The 20,000-nt window shown below is 39.4% G+C and overlaps 1 protein-coding gene and 1 long non-coding RNA gene across 2 annotated transcripts in view; one reads left to right on the top strand and one right to left on the bottom strand.

Annotated features, from left to right (window-relative positions):
- LOC140350002 (uncharacterized) overlaps positions 1 to 20,000 on the top strand; it is a 301,602-nt gene that overhangs the window by 196,800 nt on the left and 84,802 nt on the right. The gene's annotated exons all lie outside the window — the stretch shown is intronic.
- On the bottom strand, positions 305 to 2,625 carry LOC140346901 (E3 ubiquitin-protein ligase TRIM21-like). The gene is made up of 2 exons (XM_072433126.1): positions 2,542 to 2,625; positions 305 to 2,021 (listed from the first exon to the last, which is right to left on the bottom strand). The coding sequence occupies exon 2, from the start codon at positions 2,011 to 2,013 to the stop codon at positions 397 to 399; it is 1,617 nt and encodes a 538-aa protein (XP_072289227.1). The 5' UTR covers positions 2,014 to 2,021; positions 2,542 to 2,625; the 3' UTR covers positions 305 to 396.

Here is a 20,000-nt window from a genome sequence, read left to right as displayed (position 1 = left end):
TGTTTTAAGATGCTTTTTTCGTTTTAAAAAATGAATGTTATTTTAATAATCTGTGTACCCCCTGCAGTGCACCCCCCTTCTAGAACATACCCATGTTAAAAGGGCCTACAGGCTTAATTATATTCGCCTATACAATTGATTCAGGCCAAAGGTTTTGTCTGGTAATAATTGCTGTAATTAGAGTTCCAAGTGGTTTGAAAAGGCTATTTTCAATATGTATTTGCTTGTATTATGTTAACAATTTCCAACTCAAAACAAAATATATATTTTGTTTTGAGCACAAAACACATAACACAGACATACTGGAATATTGCATGCCGGTGAAAAGATTCAGGGTCCATACAAAAACAACCCTATAATATCCTAGTATCCAATAGTCCTCCACAAATAGTCCATTCACTTTTGGACAGGAATGATGATCAAGGGGGCAGTGTTTTTACCATCATCACTTGAACATGGACAGAAGAACGGAAAAATCTTCTCAGTAAAGTTACAGTGATCAAAAGTGTAAATCTGAACCCTGGCATCCACATCGTAAAAACAAACTTGACCCTCGTCATAATCCACAAAGACTCCAATCTTCTTTAAGTTGTTTCTCACTCTGACACTGACAGGAGGACCTGCATTAGCTGTAGCCTGTCCATTCCTTAACCACATGGTCCAGAATCCATTCCTGGGACTCAACCTGACTTCTCCGTTTCTGTTTATGGACTCGTTTGCCACTCCTAGGTCCCACTGTGACTTGTCTTTCACCTGAACTTCATAGTAGAACTTCCCCTTAGAGAAACCTTGGTTTGCCAACACATTGAGGGCATGACTGAATCTACCAGGATTTTTGGGGACAATCCTCCGTCTCTCGCTGTAGGACACTTGTTTACCATCCTCAGAAATGATAAGGGAAGCGTGAGCTGTGTCCGGATCAAACGCAACATCAACTGCAAACTCCTTCAATTTTTTGAGGTCTGGATCACACAACATGCGTATTTCTTTATTGACGGTAGCGGTCAGGGTGGATAATGCTTCTTTTACCTCAAATGTCTCAGCTTGAACCTTCACAGCAGACCAGTCTTTCAGCTGTGGTTGAGGGATGACGAGAGGGATCAGATTCTCGAGATTTCTGAACGGGTCATCGGAAAGTGTAACGTTGAGATCATTGTTCCTCTGAGATATATCCTCAATTTCGTCCTCGAGCTCTTTAATAAGTCCTTTTGCTTTGGTTTCCATTTCCAGCTGTGTTAACTTTATCACTGTGGCTAGTTCAGTTCGGCTTCTCTTCATGTAGTCCACCAGGGCAGAAATCACACCGTTACTGTCAGACATCGCCTTCTCCGCCATGTTTCTGCTCAAATCCATTGACTCTTGGATCTCGTGGACCTTTTGCTGACGTACCTGTGCCCATTGGTCCATCCTGGTCTTCTCCATGTCCAGCTGAGTCTTCTTGAATTCAGCCTCCTCTCTTATCAACACAGTTTCATGTCTTCTGTGGTTAGTTCGGATGCATCTCTCACAAACAAAGGCTTGCTCGTCTCTACAGAACATCTCGAGAGCCTCATGGTGGATCTTGCAGATACGTCCTTCCAGGTTGTCAGTGGGTTCGATGAGCTTGTGAGTTTTCAAATTTGGGAGTCTCTGATGGGGCTCAAGGTGAGTGTGGCAGAGTGACACAAAACAAACTAAGCATGACTTCAGCGCTGGGACGCCACACTTTTCACACATAACTCCTCCATTTCCTTCCGTCTCACTCCTCACTTCGCACTTTTTTTGGGTAGATTTTTTAAAGTTGGTCACCATTTCTTCGATGAAGGTGTTGACGCGGAGAACTGGTCTGATGGGGAATGTCTCTCCACACAGAGGACAGTTTGGGAGTTTGGGAACTTTGCTGTCCCAGTGTTGTGTGATGCAGGCCAGGCAGTAGTTGTGTCCACACAGGAGCGATACAGGTTTAGTGAACACGTCCAGACAAATTGAGCACATGAAGTTATTCTCATCCATCAGACTCCAAGCTGACGCCATTTTAGAACCTGGAAAAAGGGAAAATAGATTGTAGTAAATGCCTTGGCTACATAGCAAGGGCTTTTCCAGACTTTGTTCACATCACGGGTTGGCCCATGCCTATAGATAACACAGCTGTGCTATAAAGTACTCTTAGTGCGCTAGAAAAATATACATTTTTTATTTATTTTTTTTAGTTTAGTTGAATTGCCATATGTAGTTTAAAATCACATTGGGAAACATGTGAAAAAAATCTCAAAGTACACACACTAAAAAAAACGAATAAGAATAGGGGACATAAGTTACAAAAACACAACAAATCCAAAGAAATATTTATACACTGACAAAAAATATGAAGTTACTAAACAAAATGAAGTGCTAAATCAAAGTATTACTCAACCTTTTTTCCTTTGCATTTCCAAACCAAGCAATTTACCTATGAAATAAATTATAACTATACCAACATTTGATTACTTTCTCTCTCTAACAATGTTGTTGTTGTGATTCAAACCTCAAATACAAAAATAACTGGGTTAAATGTTTACTTACCTAAAGAGTCTCAAAAGTGAAAGCAAACACAAGCCGGTTATTTCCTAGTTTCTGATTTCTAAGCAGCGTCACAGCATTAGGCCCCTCCTACTTCCACACCTCCTGCACGTTAACCCTTTACTGGCAGTGTGATTTGTGGGCCTGCTCGGTTGTTTGGATGTGACTTTATAATTTGAAAATCTCCATGAACTATTGCCTCCCCTTTAAGATTAAAATGATTCTCCATACATAGGTACATTTAGTTTATATGCTCATACCATTTCAGCGCTATTCTCTATGCAAATGTGAGCAGCCGCTGAAGCATGACTTTATAAGGATCACTGGCTCCATCTATTAAGAGATAATGTAATTGAAACAACACACAATCTGCAACTACGTATGTGTGCAGATGGAACGACAAGGAAATAGGCTACGCACTGAATATAAGGTGTCCTATTATTGAGCAGATTTAAATGGCAGCAGAGAAATGACCTAAGTCTTCCTCAATTCTTGCCTGTCCGTTCAGCTTTAGCCTGCAGCAAATCCCTTTGACACACCCGACGAGGAACTCCCATTACTTCATTCATTTTTAAGCTGGACTTCGGCTGAAATGATTTACCAGAGGCTCATTTTAATGCTTCAGGGTGCAGAGGAGGACATTCCAGGGATGGTCTGTCTCTGTGGCATTGCCCCTGTGCACAATAAAACCTTGGCTCGGGCAGGATGAATATGCAAGTATTATTTGTTTTTGTTCGTTTTCAGTATATCTTTCTTTGTTAAAATTTTCCTTTATTTACTTTCCATGGCCTGCTCCACATCAGGCCTGTTTACTGTTTGGTCTAGTCTGTCCTGTATGCGTTAGTCACACTGGGGCTTTTACTCTTTCCTCATTTCACCCCTGTCACCAGATTTGCTTTTGCTCAACTGCCAACTGTTGGACTCACAAAGGAAGTATAATTCAAGTCAGGCTGCAGGAAAATAAAAAAAAGTTTGTATGAGACGGGAAGGAGAATTCTATTTTAAATTTAAATGAAAGCAGACTACTATAAAACTTTCATTTTCAAATACATTCAAGTAGAGCTAAGTAAAGAGCTGAGGTGGCATGGGCAGTTGTTCTAGTCACCTTCCTGGGGAGATGTTCCCACAATGTTCCTCCTGGAAAGATCTAGAACATGCTGGAGGGACAATGTCTCTTCTCAGAGGAGCTGGAGGAAGTACATAATGAGCAGAAGTATATATATGTATTAAATAAAGGTTTGACATAGGAGTTACAGATTCATCAAGTATAATAAAACATGTGAGGAGGACTTACTCTGTGTCTTTCTCTGCCCTAGATGACCATTAACACTGCACAATGTTGAAGCGTTGTATGTCCCACCAGTTGTGAACCTCAGGGGTGACATACGTCTTCCATTTTCCGTAGGACATTTAGCTCCTGGAGTCACCCATTCATTCTGACACATTCGCCTGTCTTTCTGCTCCCCTATTAATACCAGTGGTTGGACAACAGTGCAGCAGCTCTTAAGAATGATAAGAGAGATCTGAGCTGACCCCACCAAAGCTTTCATCCTCCTCTCACAGTTTGAGCTTACACTAAATGAGCACTTAGTTCTTTAGCATCAGGTTGACGACTTTCCCTTTGCCTCTGTTAAGGCTGCAAGCATTTGCTCGCTCAATCTTCAAAACATTTATTCGTTGAGTACTTCTGGACAACAGCAGGAAGTAGAAATAGAAGTGGTTAGTTCATTTAGTTCAGTTCTTTTGAATATATATTGCCGTTTGTACTTTTCCATGCTTGGTTGTTATTGCGTGTGCTTCAGTGAACTTGTGGTCTTATGAAAGTGCAAAAGGAAATAGATCCGCGCAGCAGTTCTTTGGAGCTCCCAAATTTGATTTTCAATAACAACACCAGATATATCTGAAGAAGGGCTTTGACCCGAAACATCAGACCTGAAACGTCAGAGCCCATCTTCAGACATGTCTGGAGAAAGGCTTTGACCCGAAAATAAAATTTGGCAGCTTCAAAAAACTGTGTAGAGCTACTTTCTTTCTCCACTTTTGACTTGTTGGACCCTGCACACGGGTAGTATTGGATGTTCCTGTCTGCACATTGCAATTTGTGTAAAATCGAAGAAATACTTTACACGTTTGAGATTTTTTCTTGCATGATTTCCCCTTTTGGTTAACTAATCTCTGCACAAGACATGTTGTAGTCGACCAAGAATTTTTTCAGTCGTGTATAGCCAGTTCTGTCTCCATAAATCTTCCTGTGATGTCTCTCTGTCACTTCTGTTTCACACTTTGTCTCGGCCCCTGTCAAAGCTGCAGTCAAGCATCACATGATTCACCCGGCCTTGCCTGTGACAGCTTTAATGTGGAGCCACCTGAGATAAGACTGTACACACTGTATACAGTACAGTCCACACAGGAGCTGGTGTCGGGGGCTGGAGGTGCGTGACACATGATGTTTGTTTTGATGTATTTTCTCCCGACAGCACAGAGGTCAGACTGTCAGGTTGGTCCATCAGTTTGACATGTGCCAGGTCACGTCTCTGCTGATGAACTCTGGTGTGTCAATCGATCCACCAGCACCTTTTATTAACGGACTTGACCGTAAGTTCCCAGTCGAGACAATGAAAACCTGGTCAAAACTAAATACATTTGTATAGTGTTATAAGATAAGATAAGATAATCCTTTATTGTCCACACATGGGGAATTTTCGTTGTTACAACACAGGTAGATACAGAGGGAAAGGACAGATAACTTATAGGAAGTTTCAAAAAAACACTCTTATAACCAAAAAAAATAAAACTCTTATTAACAAATATCTTAATAGGAATGGAGGAAAAAAGATAAATAAATAAAATAAAATAAAAATATAAACATAAAAATAAAATAATAATAATAAAGTAAAGTAAAGTAAAGTAAAAATAGCTAGCATAAGACTAATTAATATTAATACTAATGGTAAGTAAGTAAACAAAATAAAACACTCTTATTTACATCAGTTGTATGGTAGAAAAAGCTTCAGTTGTAGTCATCTGGACTACAAATAGTGAAACTGAAAAATAGACGTTTCGACTCTCATCCAACAGTCATTGTCAATAAAAGAATTTAGATCGAGAACTCCGATATTAATACTGTTCTGTGGTAAGTCCAGCCCATTGGGCGGAGCCTTCCTGAAGTAGAAAGAGTTGTTTGTTTCAACAGAAACTCCCCCCTTGTATCTACCGAGCTAGACTATTCAGAATTTTAATACTATGGAACACGCCTGGACGAATGAGGGATTACACCGACATCAGTTGTATGCACATGAATATGGCCTTAATTGCTTGTGAGTACGACAGTAATTGCACATGAATATGACGGTATTGGTTAAGTCAGTTAAGTATGTCAAGTATTGCATGTGTTCGGGGCTAACAGCGTTTGTTATAAATGCTCCACATATTCTTACAAGTCTGAAACAATAGACTCTTCAGCCTGTTACTGATACAAACATTATCGGTTTAACCCATTCCTTTCACCTTGGCCAACTACCAATATCTATTTTTAGCCTCTAGTTTCTAAAGTTCACTAATTACTGTACAATTTCAGGCATTTAGTGAGACAAAACAACATTTTCTTGGCAAACCGTCTTGGCTCGCTATCTTTTCGGTGCATTATTGTCAAAAATAATGATAGCATGTTTGCTCATTTTTGCGCTAATTGCTATCAGTAGCAATCCGTACAAAACAGTTCCATGCAGTAATGTTTTTTTAATAAGACTCTGGTGTTTCTCACGTGTGGCTGTGAGTGTCATAGTTTGTGATTTTAACTCGCCCACTGAACATGCACTGAATTACTGCTAACTCGTGGAACAGCACCGGCTAATGGAATGCATGCTTTTTGTTTGCAAACACTGGAAGTATGGTATAAAAGTAGAACTATCAATTCTGCATGTCTCAATGAGGTACAGAATGATTGTACACACAGTAACAGTAAGGTTCAGACACAATCAAAAGGCAGACCTCTGGGTAAGTGGGCGAATGCTTAATCAATTGAGCTACTGCTACACATGTGCTTGACTGTTATGGCCTTGATTTAATTAAAACCACCTCAGCAGCATATGTGACGTTGTTTTAAAATGTGCTTGCTCAGTCTATGTGGGTTTATGTCCCTTCTGTGTAACTTTAGCTGCTCAAGTCTTCAAGGGTTATATTGTGTGTGTGCTGTTTGCATTTCTGAGTCAGATGGCCCGTACTTTAATGTTTTATTGAGCAGCACCTGGCTAAGACATGACAAGAACTATCAAAGCGATGGGCCATTTAAGAGCATGGCGATTATAAGAGGAACTCTATTTTCACTGCAATAATGAAGTGAATTTTCAAGGTATAAACTCATCACCGATGCAATATGGCTCCCGCCGTCGATCTGAATTAAATCTAAAACCCTCATTACAGAAAAGCAACAGGAGACTTTTCAATAATTTTACTTTTACTGGGAGTCTCTTACTTTCTCATAAAAATTACATGCAGCATATGGCTCTTCAACATTAGCTTCTCGCTATGAAATCTCACTAATCTTAACAGGTATCCTATTAGTGATGCACGGGCCGGGTTTCGCCCCGCATCACAAAATCTATTTTTCGATCCATCCCGCCTTGTGACAATATGTAAAACTGCATCTGAGCCACCTTCAACAACTATTAATCATTTAAAATGACCTGGGGTTTAGATCTGTCCTTCAAATCCCTTTACACTGTCTTAGTTCCGCATTTCCTCATACAAGCTGACATTATCTGATGTTGTAGATTGGCTAGAGGACACATTTTCCTAAGGGGACAGTAAAGTGTTCCCAGAGTTGTACAGCAAAGAGACAAAACATTTATAGAATCTTATTTTACATTTTCTTTGTTTGGTATTTGTCTTTGTATTGTGTACTGTAAGGGGAAGTTACATTTGAATGGTAAATATTTCAAAGTCATTAAGTAGACCTAAATGCCTTGAAATGCGGTGGCAATATAAGGTGCATAACTTTATTTACAATTCCCAGCATATGCAAAGCTGCCGAAACAAGCAGAGCTAAAAAACTGCATTAAAAACTATGGCCACACGCCAGGGACAGGCGGAGACAGGGAGCCACAAAACGAGAGGAAGAGTGTCTCACGATAGTTGCTTATTGTTGAGATTTGTGGAAGCTTTGAACAAAATCAAGATTGATTGCAACTTTTGTGGGGAGAAATTGGCGAATGAAAGAATGAAACCCAACAAGCTAAAGCAGCACCAGGACTCTAAACACCCGTTGTCTCCCAGAGAAACCCAGAGAGCGTTTTCGTTACAAAAAAAATCTACGTTATCACAAAGACCCCAAAATATAAGGGAAAGCTCAAGGCTGCAAGTGGCTAAAAGGAAGCCACTTTGCATAGAAGAGACCAATAAACCACATTGCAGAAACCCTCATCAAAGCAGCCTGTATGAAAATACAGCAATAATGTGTGGAACTCAGCTGCCTAATAAATTAAAAACTGTGCCGCTGTCAAACAACACAGTAAAAGATAGGATCGATGGCAGCAAATGTTGAAACCAAGCTAATAGAAAAGCTCAAAAGAGGCTTGTTTGCAGTAAAAAAAACTACCACGGATGTGAAACGAGACATTCTTATGTCTGCCAATCTCCAAACTACCACGCACGGAGAAGATATCTTGGGGACATCTTCACAAAACACAATCTTCCCTATAACAGTTTAGTTAAAGGCCGTAAGCAGCCTTTTGAAAGAGAGAGCTCTACTGTCTGGTGTTTCACTGCATGATACAAAGACAAGCACTAGAGCAAACATATGCGTGAGGAACTGAACGAAACCTTAAAAAGTGTGGTCAAGATCGTAAACTTTGTAAAACTGTGCCCGCTCAACAAACCTATTAGCCTATTAGCTCAAGTGAGAGTGAGACGCACCAGGCGCTCCTCTTCCATACTGAGGTGACATAAGAGCACCTCGCTGTCCACAACAAGAAACTATTGGAGTTCACACAGAGATTTTCCTTAAAGCATCATACATAGCGGAGATTTTTGGACTTTATTAAGAGACAAACAAGAGCTTGCAATGTGTGGAGATGAATGACATGGAGTGCAAAGAGATTTACAAAAGGAAACCTACAGACATTACCCACTTGAGAAAAAAAAAAACAATCAGGAGGAAAGTTTCCAAGAGAGTTTATAGTTTTGTTTATTTACCACATGACACGACTTCAGGAGATGACATGCAGGTTTTCAGATGTAATTGAACACATTGCAAAAGACACATGGGTGAAGGATCCCTATTTTGCAAAAGAACATGCAGAGCCACAGTCACGTTCGTTTGGCTGTTACAAAAATCAAACCTGACATACAATCACTGACACAAGAAATGGAGGCTTAGATATTTCCTTCATAATGGAAACCTCACCTTCACACACAATGTTCACCAACAAATGTGTGTCAAATGTGTTAAAATAGGACTGCATTGTTTCACAGCAGTATCAGCCAAAAAGTTCTGTTGCAAAACTAGGGTCCCTTAGGAAAAAGATTGGGAACCACTACCTTATATGGAGTTGTTTAAGTTCTCTTAATGACTTTTCTGGCAAAATAGTTTCCTTTGGGATTAATTAAGTGATATCTTCTTATCTTATTTAATTAATAAAGTTAATTGCACAGTCTGTATGCATTCACACATTTGCATTTGACACAGTGCAGCTAAAAGGAACAGCTCATACTCATATGTTCCACTTGATATGAACTTTTCTGTGTTGTCACGTTGTGCTGATCGAGTCCTTTTCCTGATGTTTTTGGGAGGTTATTGAGATGTATGATTTACGGTCTGCTTGTGCACACTTCAGTGAGGTCAAAGATCATCCAAAAGCTGGAGATGCATCTGCTTCTTCTGCAGTTTATTGTGCTGCTGCTTCATGATTAAGCACACACTTAAAGAAGATGCAGCGTCTTTCATTTTTACATCTGAATCAGTCATGCATTTTAAATAGACTCCACTGGCATATTCTATTGTTAATATTTTTTTTAGCTTTCTTGTGTAGTAGAATTTAATGTAAAGGAGGCAATTCCTGGAACAGATTGTTAAACGCTGTCTTGACCACTTAGTCTGGGGGAAAAATGCTTAGTGAAGCTGAAATTGACTGTTGACTTATTTGTCACAGCATAGACTTTATAAATGTACAATTATCCGTCACAAAGGAGGGAACATGTGCTTAATTCGGGTAATGTAATTTCTAAATGTTATTTTACAGTATTTTGTAGATGCGTGTCGGTGAATGTCAATCTGCACCTGAGATTGGCCTATTGGCAATTCACATTCACGATCCATTTTACAGTATATAGCACAGTCTTCAAAGTGCTGCACAACCACAAAATAATAAAAAAATAAAATAAAGGTATAATACGTGCTTGATCTTAATACTTTAAAAAAATGAATAAGTTAATACATTAAAATTAATGAAAAGCATATAGAGGATAACTAAAAGCATATAGAGGATAAGGTATAGTGTTAATGTTCCACTATATAACTTAAAGGTGCACTATGTAACTTTTCTGGCTGGGGGTCTGTCACCAACTTTTCTCCATTAAGCCTGTAATATTCCATAGTGTGGCATAAAACCAATCCATCTTGTATTTATTACATTAGATGTGTTTTAATTGCAAACACTTGTCTTCTTCCTGAGATTAGGGTTGCTTCTCCACAGATCTGATCTATAATTCGCCCTGGCGTCACCTGCTTAACTTCAGGGCAATAGACATGGTTAATAACAACAGGTGGCGGACCCTCACCAAAAAAGTTACACAGTGTACCTTTGATCAAATCGACTACCATACTTTTCGGGCTATACAATGCTCCTGCCGTGCACGCGTGCAAGTTGTACATATACCTGTCAATAAACCGCAGGTGCCCACGTTGTAACATCAGATATTTACACATAAATATAGTACACGATAGTGACAAGGCTCGTGGCGTGCTCGTGGTCTGCTGCTGCGCATGAATTAGACACATTTTTCTGTGAAGATGAGTCTGATTAATAAAACGTTTAAAGGGGAAAAAAGTAGTGGCTTAAAAGTCTGAAAAGTACGGTAGTTCATCTTGGGCCAAGTAACAGTGACATCATATGGTCAGTCATATAATTATAATACCCAGATTTCTTTTCAGTGACAATAAATAAACCCTTATTTAAGTTGATGTGTTTTGACCGTTTCATTAAAGCAGGACTGGCTGCTGCTGACAGACAGAGATCACGACATGATGAAATGAAAAGTAAATATTCTGTCATCTTCAAATACAGACATCTGCTCTTTGCCTGAACCTCGCCTGTGTCTGAGTCTGTTTGGATGTTCCAGCAGACCAGATGGTGCAAAGTTCATTTTTTACTGGTGACTTTTGCTCAAGATCATAAATAAACTAAGCCCTCAGAAGTTGAAAACATGTACTACCTCTTACATTTAAAGAGACAGTAAGTGCACAGAGGTCGTGACACTTTTCTGACACAAAAGAGAGCAACAACAGCAGAAGATATACACTGGCAGGTAGTCATTACTTTGTCAAACCTATTGCAAGGTCTCTGAGAAAATAAAAAGCAAAGTCCAACCTTGGGCGCTTTCAAAGAACAAAGAACTGTTTTTTTTAAAGACTAGTTGCTCAACAGATCTCGTCATGTCAAAACCACTACAGACCTTAATTATTCGAAAATAAACTATTATATTGGTCTTGACATTTGACACATTTATGCAAACTAGAACTCCAAAACATGACCAGATGACTTGGAAATGCTGCTCCTGCTGATTAGCTTGTCCGTTGCTACATTCGATGATCTACACTGGGACATATCATCCAACGTTGACTTTAACTACTTTGTTCTCTAATCAAAGTCGTTTCAATCACTCTTGTTTCATTAATCCTCTCCTCTACAAGGTCATCCTGTTTTGAAAGCTTTGAAATAAGGCTCTTGCAATTTTTGACCAGATTATTGCAATGCACATAAATATGTATTTATTTATTTGTCTATGGGAGTTTTTATTTATTTATAGGAGATCTTCTACTCAAAGTGTTTTTCAGACTTCCTATAAGTGATCTGTTCTTCTGTATCTACCTCTGTATCTTCCTGCGTTGCACCAATGAAATTTCCCCATGTGGGACAATAAAGAAATATCTTATCTTATCTTATCTTATCTTATATTTGAAACCCAGAAGTCTCCTGGGCAATTTAAATCATCATTGGACACGCCAAGCTAATAAAAAGTCAAAATACTGCATGATATGGAATATGTCCACTTTAATGTAAGTAACTGAGACTGGATGAATGACCTTTTTTCATTTAGCATAAAGGTGAAAACGTTCTTGGTTAAACAGATTGAATTAAATTAAATTATTTTCACACTCAGTATGTTCAGTAATGTATGACCAGGAGTTTTACCTAGCATGATTAGCACAGTCTTTAGGTCAGATTTATAAACAGTCTAATATTCATGGGTTTCCGGCATGTGATTTATTGGTTGCCACCGCCATGTTGAAGACGTCGCCACATGCCGTTTCCTCTCCATTCTTAGTCATGGAAGGGGTCAGTCCTATGTTCCCCGGTACTTATATTCTTGGACCTACACCATGGATGGATATGTTATGCTGTAAAACCACACATTTATGCACAACTATTTGGGGATGTGGAAGCATATATGTGGTAGAGAGCCCAAGAGCCTATTCTATCATTTGAGGAGATTCAAGACAACAGGCCTATACGCAACAGCATGCATGGGGACCTTTTAAAATATGATGTACCGTAGTTCCCCCATTAATAGAATAAAATGAGAAGGATCGATACTCTATGAAGTTATGTGGACATTGACAACCAAGATTCCTCGTCTACATGTGCAGGTGAGAGACTGTTTAACACCCAAACAGTTGGAAATGAGCTTGTTAAAACTGTCTGCAGGAAGATTAACGTCCATTTGCATCGCCACTCAATGATACGTAAACTAGCATTAGCCAGCTGCTGATTACCTGAAACAAAAGGCTCAGTGCTCAGTCTGGAGGGATTTCTGTAAATCCACTTCCTGACCACAGTAATACATTTCTGGCAACAGAGTCTGGAGTATGTTACAAAAGGGGAATCCTTTGTTTTGAGACTTTTTGATGAAACAGCCCACAGTGTCAATGCAGCTCTCGTCCTGAAGATAGCAGTAGCAACAAGTTTGTAATCTCACTACCGATAAATAGGTTTAATGATTTTTGTACTAATTTCATGATCAGCACTTGTACAGTATTAAACATCAAACTGCACCATTTAATCTAATAGCCTAACATTGTGACAATATTGTTGTGTACCACTGCTCTTAACCAACGTTTACATGCACTAATGCAGAGTACAGCGTCAATTATGATTTGAGGACTATAGCCCGGTTTGGGTTGTTTACGACCATCACTGCAATGAGACAGTAAGCGGCGCACATGTCTAAACGTTTTAGACAGCTCTGAGGGAGGGACGTCGTCAGGGCTAGAAACCTGCATGGGACTGACTTTAAATACATAAACTACACTAATCCAGCTGAAACTGCTCAGAGGGAGAAATGTACGACAACAAAAAGCTTGTTATCCACATTCAGACTTCACAATTAGCAGCATTAACAAATAAAAAGAAACAATATTATCTGTATTGCTGTAGTTGAGAAACATAGATTGTAAATTGCAGCAGACTTTAAGCTGTTTTTTTATGTGAGTTATTAGAGAATCATGAGTAAACATGCATTTCTTTCTATGTTTAATATTACTACATTTATTTTTCATTTTTTTGATTATTTGGATCAACCAGATTACAGACACTACAAAGAGCGGGCTAAGGAACAGGATGATTCAAAAACAGCTCAATGGGGCTTTATCTGGCCTTGGTATTTAAATATGATCTGAATCACCCAGCATGCATCGCTCAAGCCGTATCCCTGACCGCCGCCATCACAGCCTCTGCAAGGGAACATTTTGTCTGATGTCACAGAGCGGCTCTGAGGAAAGGGAGTTAGTTAGTCAGAGCAGAGAGATGAGTGGAGAGTGATCGCCTGCAGCTTGTTCCATTCAAATGACTTTTAGTTCTGCACATCTCATTCACAGTGAGGCTAAAACATTATTACATGCCCAACAGAGATATTATGCTTTATACGTCAATCTCTGACCAGTCCAGGTGTCTGTGCGTCTGTTATCTGACATCATGCTAATGTAGTTTTTATTTCTAATGGGTGTAATTAGGAGTGCTTGTCTCGTAATAATTGATTTTTGTTCTAAGATGTCCGCTGTGTGCGCTCAGACTCGGCAAAGGCAGACCTACGCAGCGATTATGGCAGCACCGTGTAACTTTGAACTTGCATTTGGACATGAGTGGATCTTGGACATGGAGTTTGATGTCCAGTGAGGATGTTGACGTGGAAGGTGCGATTCCTGGGGTGGAGTTGTATTTGTTAGTCTTAGATTTGAAAATACATTGCCGCACACGCACAATGTGACGGTCTATTATTGCTGTATGTGTTTGAGCTTTGAGCATTGTTTAACTGCTGTGTTGTTTGACCATGCATTTTTATCCCATGTTTTCTATTTGTTATAGTGAAATGGGAATATTTCACTGAATGAGGGGAGACGACCTGTAGTATGCCCCTATATAAATGTATGTTTTCTTCTGCACAATACACGTAAAGATACTTTCCTCTACTCTGTCATGGTAACTACAGCGTAATAATGGCCACAGCTTTCCCATTACACTTGTACAATCCTATTGAATTGTAGACAACAAGTTGCTTACAATGTTTTCAGACTCATTCAGAGATAAAAATCTTGTGTGGGCGATGGACTCTCTTTTCTGTTCAAGGTTGTTCCATGAGCTGTGCGTCTCAGAGAAGTATCTGTCCACAGTGCATTTTCTCAATATCTCAATATCAAACAAAGGGACATTGTACCATGACTGTGCACATGTGCATCACAAGAGGAGATGATCAAAAAGACAGTATTTGTAAATGTGGTCTTCAAAGTCTGTGAAGAGAAAGTGAAGGGAATTCTGCTGTCAAATGTGAATATTTCATGTAATTTTCTCAATAAAAAAAACAAACTTTTTTATATCAAAACATCGTAAGACAGACAGATGTATTTCCTACCACTTTCTCCACATGGCCCCAATAGTACGGTAATAACAGTGCTTTTTTATTGTTCCTGATGTTTCAAATGTGTCTATAGAAGGTTAGAAAGGAATGTTAACAAAGTCACCACACCCAGGGCTTTTAGGTACCAGTAGGGCCTGGAAGATCCTGGAGGCCCCCCCTCACACTATAACGATGAAGCGTAGTCCTTTTTTTAAAAACTGTATATATACAATTGTTTTGTTTATCTATTTATTGCTCATTAAAATACTTTGATTAAATATTGTTTGTTTTAAAACACTCAATGTTCTGAACTAACGCTGACCACAGACATTTGTCATTGCATTCATTACAGGCGTACATATTATGAATCAAGATTGTATAACCCGAATTTCAACAAGACCTCACATAACCAGCCTGGGCCTGGTATAACAAATACAACAGGCTATAACGACTAAGTGCTTCACTAGGCACAGGCTCCCATTTAGCCTGGAGGTGTCATTCAAAGCACTAAACACATCTACACACATCTACCTTGTGGTGTGTTCATCTACAGTCTCTGCAGGGTCTGACCTGAGTCAAATACGTAAAGCATGGAGTTTGCAAAGGAACTTGCACATCTTTGTAGACACGGACAGTCAGTAGTTCTAAACCCACCTGGGAAGTAGGATTGCATTTCCACTATATGTAACCTCAGTGTTTGATTTGTTGGAAAATCCCTCTTTCTAATAACATTTAGCACAGTTGTGTTGACAAAAAAGTAACTCGTAACTTAAATCTTTGCTGATTTACTTTGGATTGTGCGTCTTTGCAGCTCATTGTCAAAACAGACACAAAAGCCTTTTTTTCACTATCAGAGGGATTTACAAAGCCGTGTAATAAGGTCAAAATGTTACTTAGTTCTGCTTTAATGAATAAGTGTCCCTGTTGTTAGCTGACCATGGAGTTTGTCTGTGTTTTCTTGTGATTCTGGAGCTGAAACAGGAGGTTGCAGTCGCTCAGGTGTTTACAGAACAGTGTTAGCTGTAGTTTAGTAACACGTTCATAAATGGGCAGTTTACGTGATCGCCCCAACTGTAAGCTTACGAATGCCACTAAGAGAGATTTTGAGCCTTTTGTTGCATCAAGACACATTCTTTTATTAGAAGATTTGATTGAACAGATTAGTTTAATAGTGTTTCAATGGGGCTGATGGACAATTGTTTTATTCGCTCCAACAAACAAACACAAACTAACAAAGGCTATGTTTTTGTGAGATAGACACACTCACGTAATATATATTGCTGCACTATTTCACAATGTCAATGTAAGTATAATTGTACAAATGTGCATGATTGATGTGTAATTGTGTCGGTGTAATCCCTCCAGGAGTGTTCCATTGTAGAAAAATGGAACACTCTTGGACGTTGTAGTCTGCTAGACATCTAGACTCTGTTATTTAGGAAAAACAAAACTGATAGTTCCGGTCTTGATTTGCAGATTGAGAATGACTCTTGGATGAGTGTCGAAACGTTTTGTTTTTTCCTAAATAACAGAGTCCAGATGACTACAACTGAATCTTTTTCTACACTGTGTAATTGTCTTATTTACTCCTATTTACAATCAGTACTTTCTTTATAACCCACAGTGGTTAGCATTATAAAAAACTTGTTAATGAGACTGTTCCACACAAGTTTCTCTGTCTCTTAAATTTCCACCCCCACATCTAAAAAACAAGTCTTGATAGAAATAACTATTTTCATCAAGGGCATAAATCACTTTTCAAAGGCAGATGACACAAATCAGCGCCAATTAAATGAAACATGGAGTGTTCTCAAGCTCCGTGCACAGATGCAATGACGACATCTGAATTTGCCGTTTGTTGTAGGTGCATCAGAGGATCAGAGGAGCAACTATTTCCATTTCAAACAAACTCCACCACTGTGTATGCGTGTCTAGACTCAATCTAAATCTGTCTGTCTCATCTCTCTTGCTGATGTTGTAGGTCGCGGGGTTAAAGAAAACACTGCATGAAGTTAGTAAAGTACAAAGAGGTTGTAAAAGACATTATTGTTGGGTTATCCTGAGATCTAAATGAAAGTTATTGCGACACAAGTTTTGTCTGTGTAAAAAATAAAGAAGTAGAGCAGACAAAAACTACCTTTGTTCGGTGTAGTTACAGATTGCACTAACTTTGCCAAACAACTGTAAGAATATGAACTGCACAAAAGAGGAACCTTTTGAGAGAGAATGAGAGAGAGAAAAGGGAGACATTCCAGCACAGTTCGAGATAGAAGCAGAATGCATTAAAAAAAATCAAGATGGGTTTCAGTTTCTTGTTAAAAGGCACTATTTTGAAAAAAAAAAAAAAACGCTTCCGTCTTGCCGTTCATTCTCCGACCTATGCATATTTGTTCTCTTTTAATGAGATTTGATCATGTAGTTTTACTCCAATTGTAGTTGCTATGGTTCAGTGCCGTGGCCCGGGTCAGCGCCCTGATGTGATTTCTGCTGACTCAGGGATTGTTGTGGTCTCGCTGTCATAGCCCCACAACGCGTGGTCCCGGGCAGCTAACGTGGTACGTCCTGAGCTGGAGATATTTGTCAGCAGTCTAGTGTTTGGTTTAGCTATAACCAAATCTCTCTTTCAAGACGTAAGTAAGTAAATTAACTCTGCGGTGTGTGTGTGCTGGAGCCACTGCCTTGTCCTCCTGTTTTCTATTATGGACCCGTCTGTGCCCTGTTTTTGTCCCGGTCCACGGAACTTTTAAAAGACATTATGAGCTTGTTTGATGTGTGAAACTATTTATTCAAATGAGTAGACAGTCAAATAAATTACATTTTGTCATGGAACTGGAATCTGCCTCTGTTTAATTAAGAACAAACCTGTGCGTTCTTTAGTTAAATCCCGGTGGCGTTGTTGGTTATTTAGTTTGTTTATTTTGTTTAATTTAAGGTTCCTTCATGCCACATTTTGCCACAAAATACAGAGGCTAGATTTCCGATCATATATTGTTTGTAGTTATAGCCAGCTATCACATACTAGCTTGAGTGTTTGTACATGTGTTAGTCTAAACCTGCATTGAACTCCAGTGTTCTGTTTTTCTTTTGTTTTGAAAGTGTACATTTTCATACATTTTCACGTTCGGTTTGTCTTTTGCTTTAGTCTTTTGTTTTCATTAGACAAAACATGTTTGTCATTTGACATGGTTGCTTTAGCTGACACCTGTGGAATACTTAGGCCAAAGCTAAAGCTACAGTTTAAGGTATAGCTGTGCAGCTTGAAATTTATACAATTTTAACCTTTTATTTGCATCACGTTTAAGGACAAGGCAACGTACGAGTGGTCATGGACGGGGTGGGAGTTATTGGAAGGGCGTGTATGGGTCACAGCAGCGTGCCCTGTGCCTGGGGGCCTCCAGTGGGTGGCTCATACCCCCAGCAGTGGTATGTGGGATGAGAAGAAGGATGCCTCACTTACTGTCGGCGACAAGCCAGCTACTGTTACAGTTTTGTCAGAGAGGACGAGCCTGAACACAGCTTTAGCAAGTATGGGGCTAAGTTAACTTTTAGGGTGTTTGTAGCATGCGACCCCTTAAGGACACTTTATCTAACTCTAGACGTGAGTGCAGGATGAAGAGGCGGCTGCACCAGTTTTGGAGTGTGTGCGTGTTTAGTGTGGTGTTCTGGGCTGTAGCTCACTGCGCCCAAATATCACCCAGGTCTGTGTGTGATCTGATTAAACCGGCCGTGTCATTTCAGGTGTTGGTTACTGTCAAGGCCCCTCATCTGCATAAAGTGGGTAGGATTGATGAGGCAGCTGAAGCGTACAGCTTAGGCGGTTGGAAAATCCGACTCATGTCATTTTAGGCGGTTTTAACCTTAAAGAGGGGGATTTGACAATCCTCTTCCCTTTTGTGTAGTCGAGCGGTTATGGCCTGAATATTGTCGGGACGCCGATAAAATGTCTGAGGGGTCGATGTGGCATTATGTGCTTCTGTTTTGTCGTTCTCTGACCTACGCACTTCCTGGATTATATACTTATATTACAACCCTGGTCATGCCACACATTCAAGAGAGATTTGATAATTTTAATATTTTGATTTGAAATGTAAATTCCTATGGCAATGGTTCCACGAATAGGCTGATATTTTTTTGGGCCAAACAACTAACAAAAGAAAATAAATGCATTTTCTTCAGTCCAAGAGAATGTGTCTCCTTTTCTCAGAATGAAAGCGGGGTTGTGGATGTCTAAATAAAATATTGAGATACTTTTTATTATTATACTTTACCTATAAAGAAGTAATAAGGTGTGTTTTTACCCAATTTAGCCTTCTGGATTGGTAAGGCATAGTTGGCTCTAGATTTGGATTCGGGAGATCTCCTCTGTGCATCCGCATTTCCTGCTCTCTTTGTTTAATCATCTGTCCAACTCCCGCAAGATGGTGTGAACGAGGCCGCTGCTAGGTATTTGGGTGCCCTAAGCAGAATTGCTCAGCCCCCTTTGAACTTGTAAAAAAATCATTTTTCTGCAGTTTAATTTGATACATTTCTTGGATCACCATCCTAAGGGGGTCAGGGGATATAATGTCCTCTATTCTTGATGATTTTAGATGTAATAAAATGACATCCCATCCCCCACAGTCCCTAAATTTCCTTGCTCGGAGCAAGGAAATTCTCATTCACATTCTTCCCCAGAACAGATCAATGTCACATCCATCTCTGTTAATCAGCCTGTTTAGTTGCTGGTTTTCCTGGTGTTTGTTTTTTTGACCTGTGAAAGTGGATGAAGTATATTTCTGTTTAATCAGAGACTATTTTCTGTTGTTTATATTAAATCTACATTGATCAGCAGGTGTCTTTGAGTCCATTTCATCACAATCGAGGCTCTAGAAAACACTACAGGCAGCAAACTATTGACCCTTTCTGTTGCATTTATGGAAATATGAGTGAGACATTTGTAAGAAGTTGAACCACATTTGCTTTGCGCTGCACGCAGGCTCCGCACATGGCACATATAAATAATAATAGCATTATTATTACACAATAACATATTATGTATGTGGATTTCCAACGCTTCCAGCTTAGTTAGTTTTTCATGAACAGCTGTTCACTGCGGTGCAGCACGTGCACATGTCTAACAAGCACAAACAGGGGAACCTGTTACAAAAGATGGTTCATCAGGCCTGTCATAAATCAGGAAAATAAATGGTGTGAGGAAATATCAGTGCTTCAAGTAAATCTCATCACACCTTTTACTTTTGATAATCAAGTCTAAAGCTGTCTCGGTATGTTGCTGTTTGAAGAAGCAAGCCAAATTAGCCTCGAGGGGCGACAGTGAAAAAAACAGATTAAATAATGTTCATAGGGACTTGGCA

The sequence above is a fragment of the Eucyclogobius newberryi genome, unplaced genomic scaffold (genome assembly GCF_026437365.1).
Source record: "Eucyclogobius newberryi isolate DKJ021-1_F unplaced genomic scaffold, fEucNew1.0.hap1 SCAF_11, whole genome shotgun sequence".
Taxonomy (NCBI): Eukaryota; Metazoa; Chordata; class Actinopteri; order Gobiiformes; family Gobiidae; genus Eucyclogobius; species Eucyclogobius newberryi.
The sequence above is the reverse complement of the archived record's forward strand: the minus strand, read 5'-3'. Positions and strand labels throughout refer to the sequence as shown.

Excerpts from the sequence above, each read along its gene's own strand:
- LOC140346901 (XM_072433126.1), bottom strand. The coding sequence starts at position 2,013 with ATGGCGTCAGCTTGGAGTCTGATGGATGAGAATAACTTCATGTGCTCA.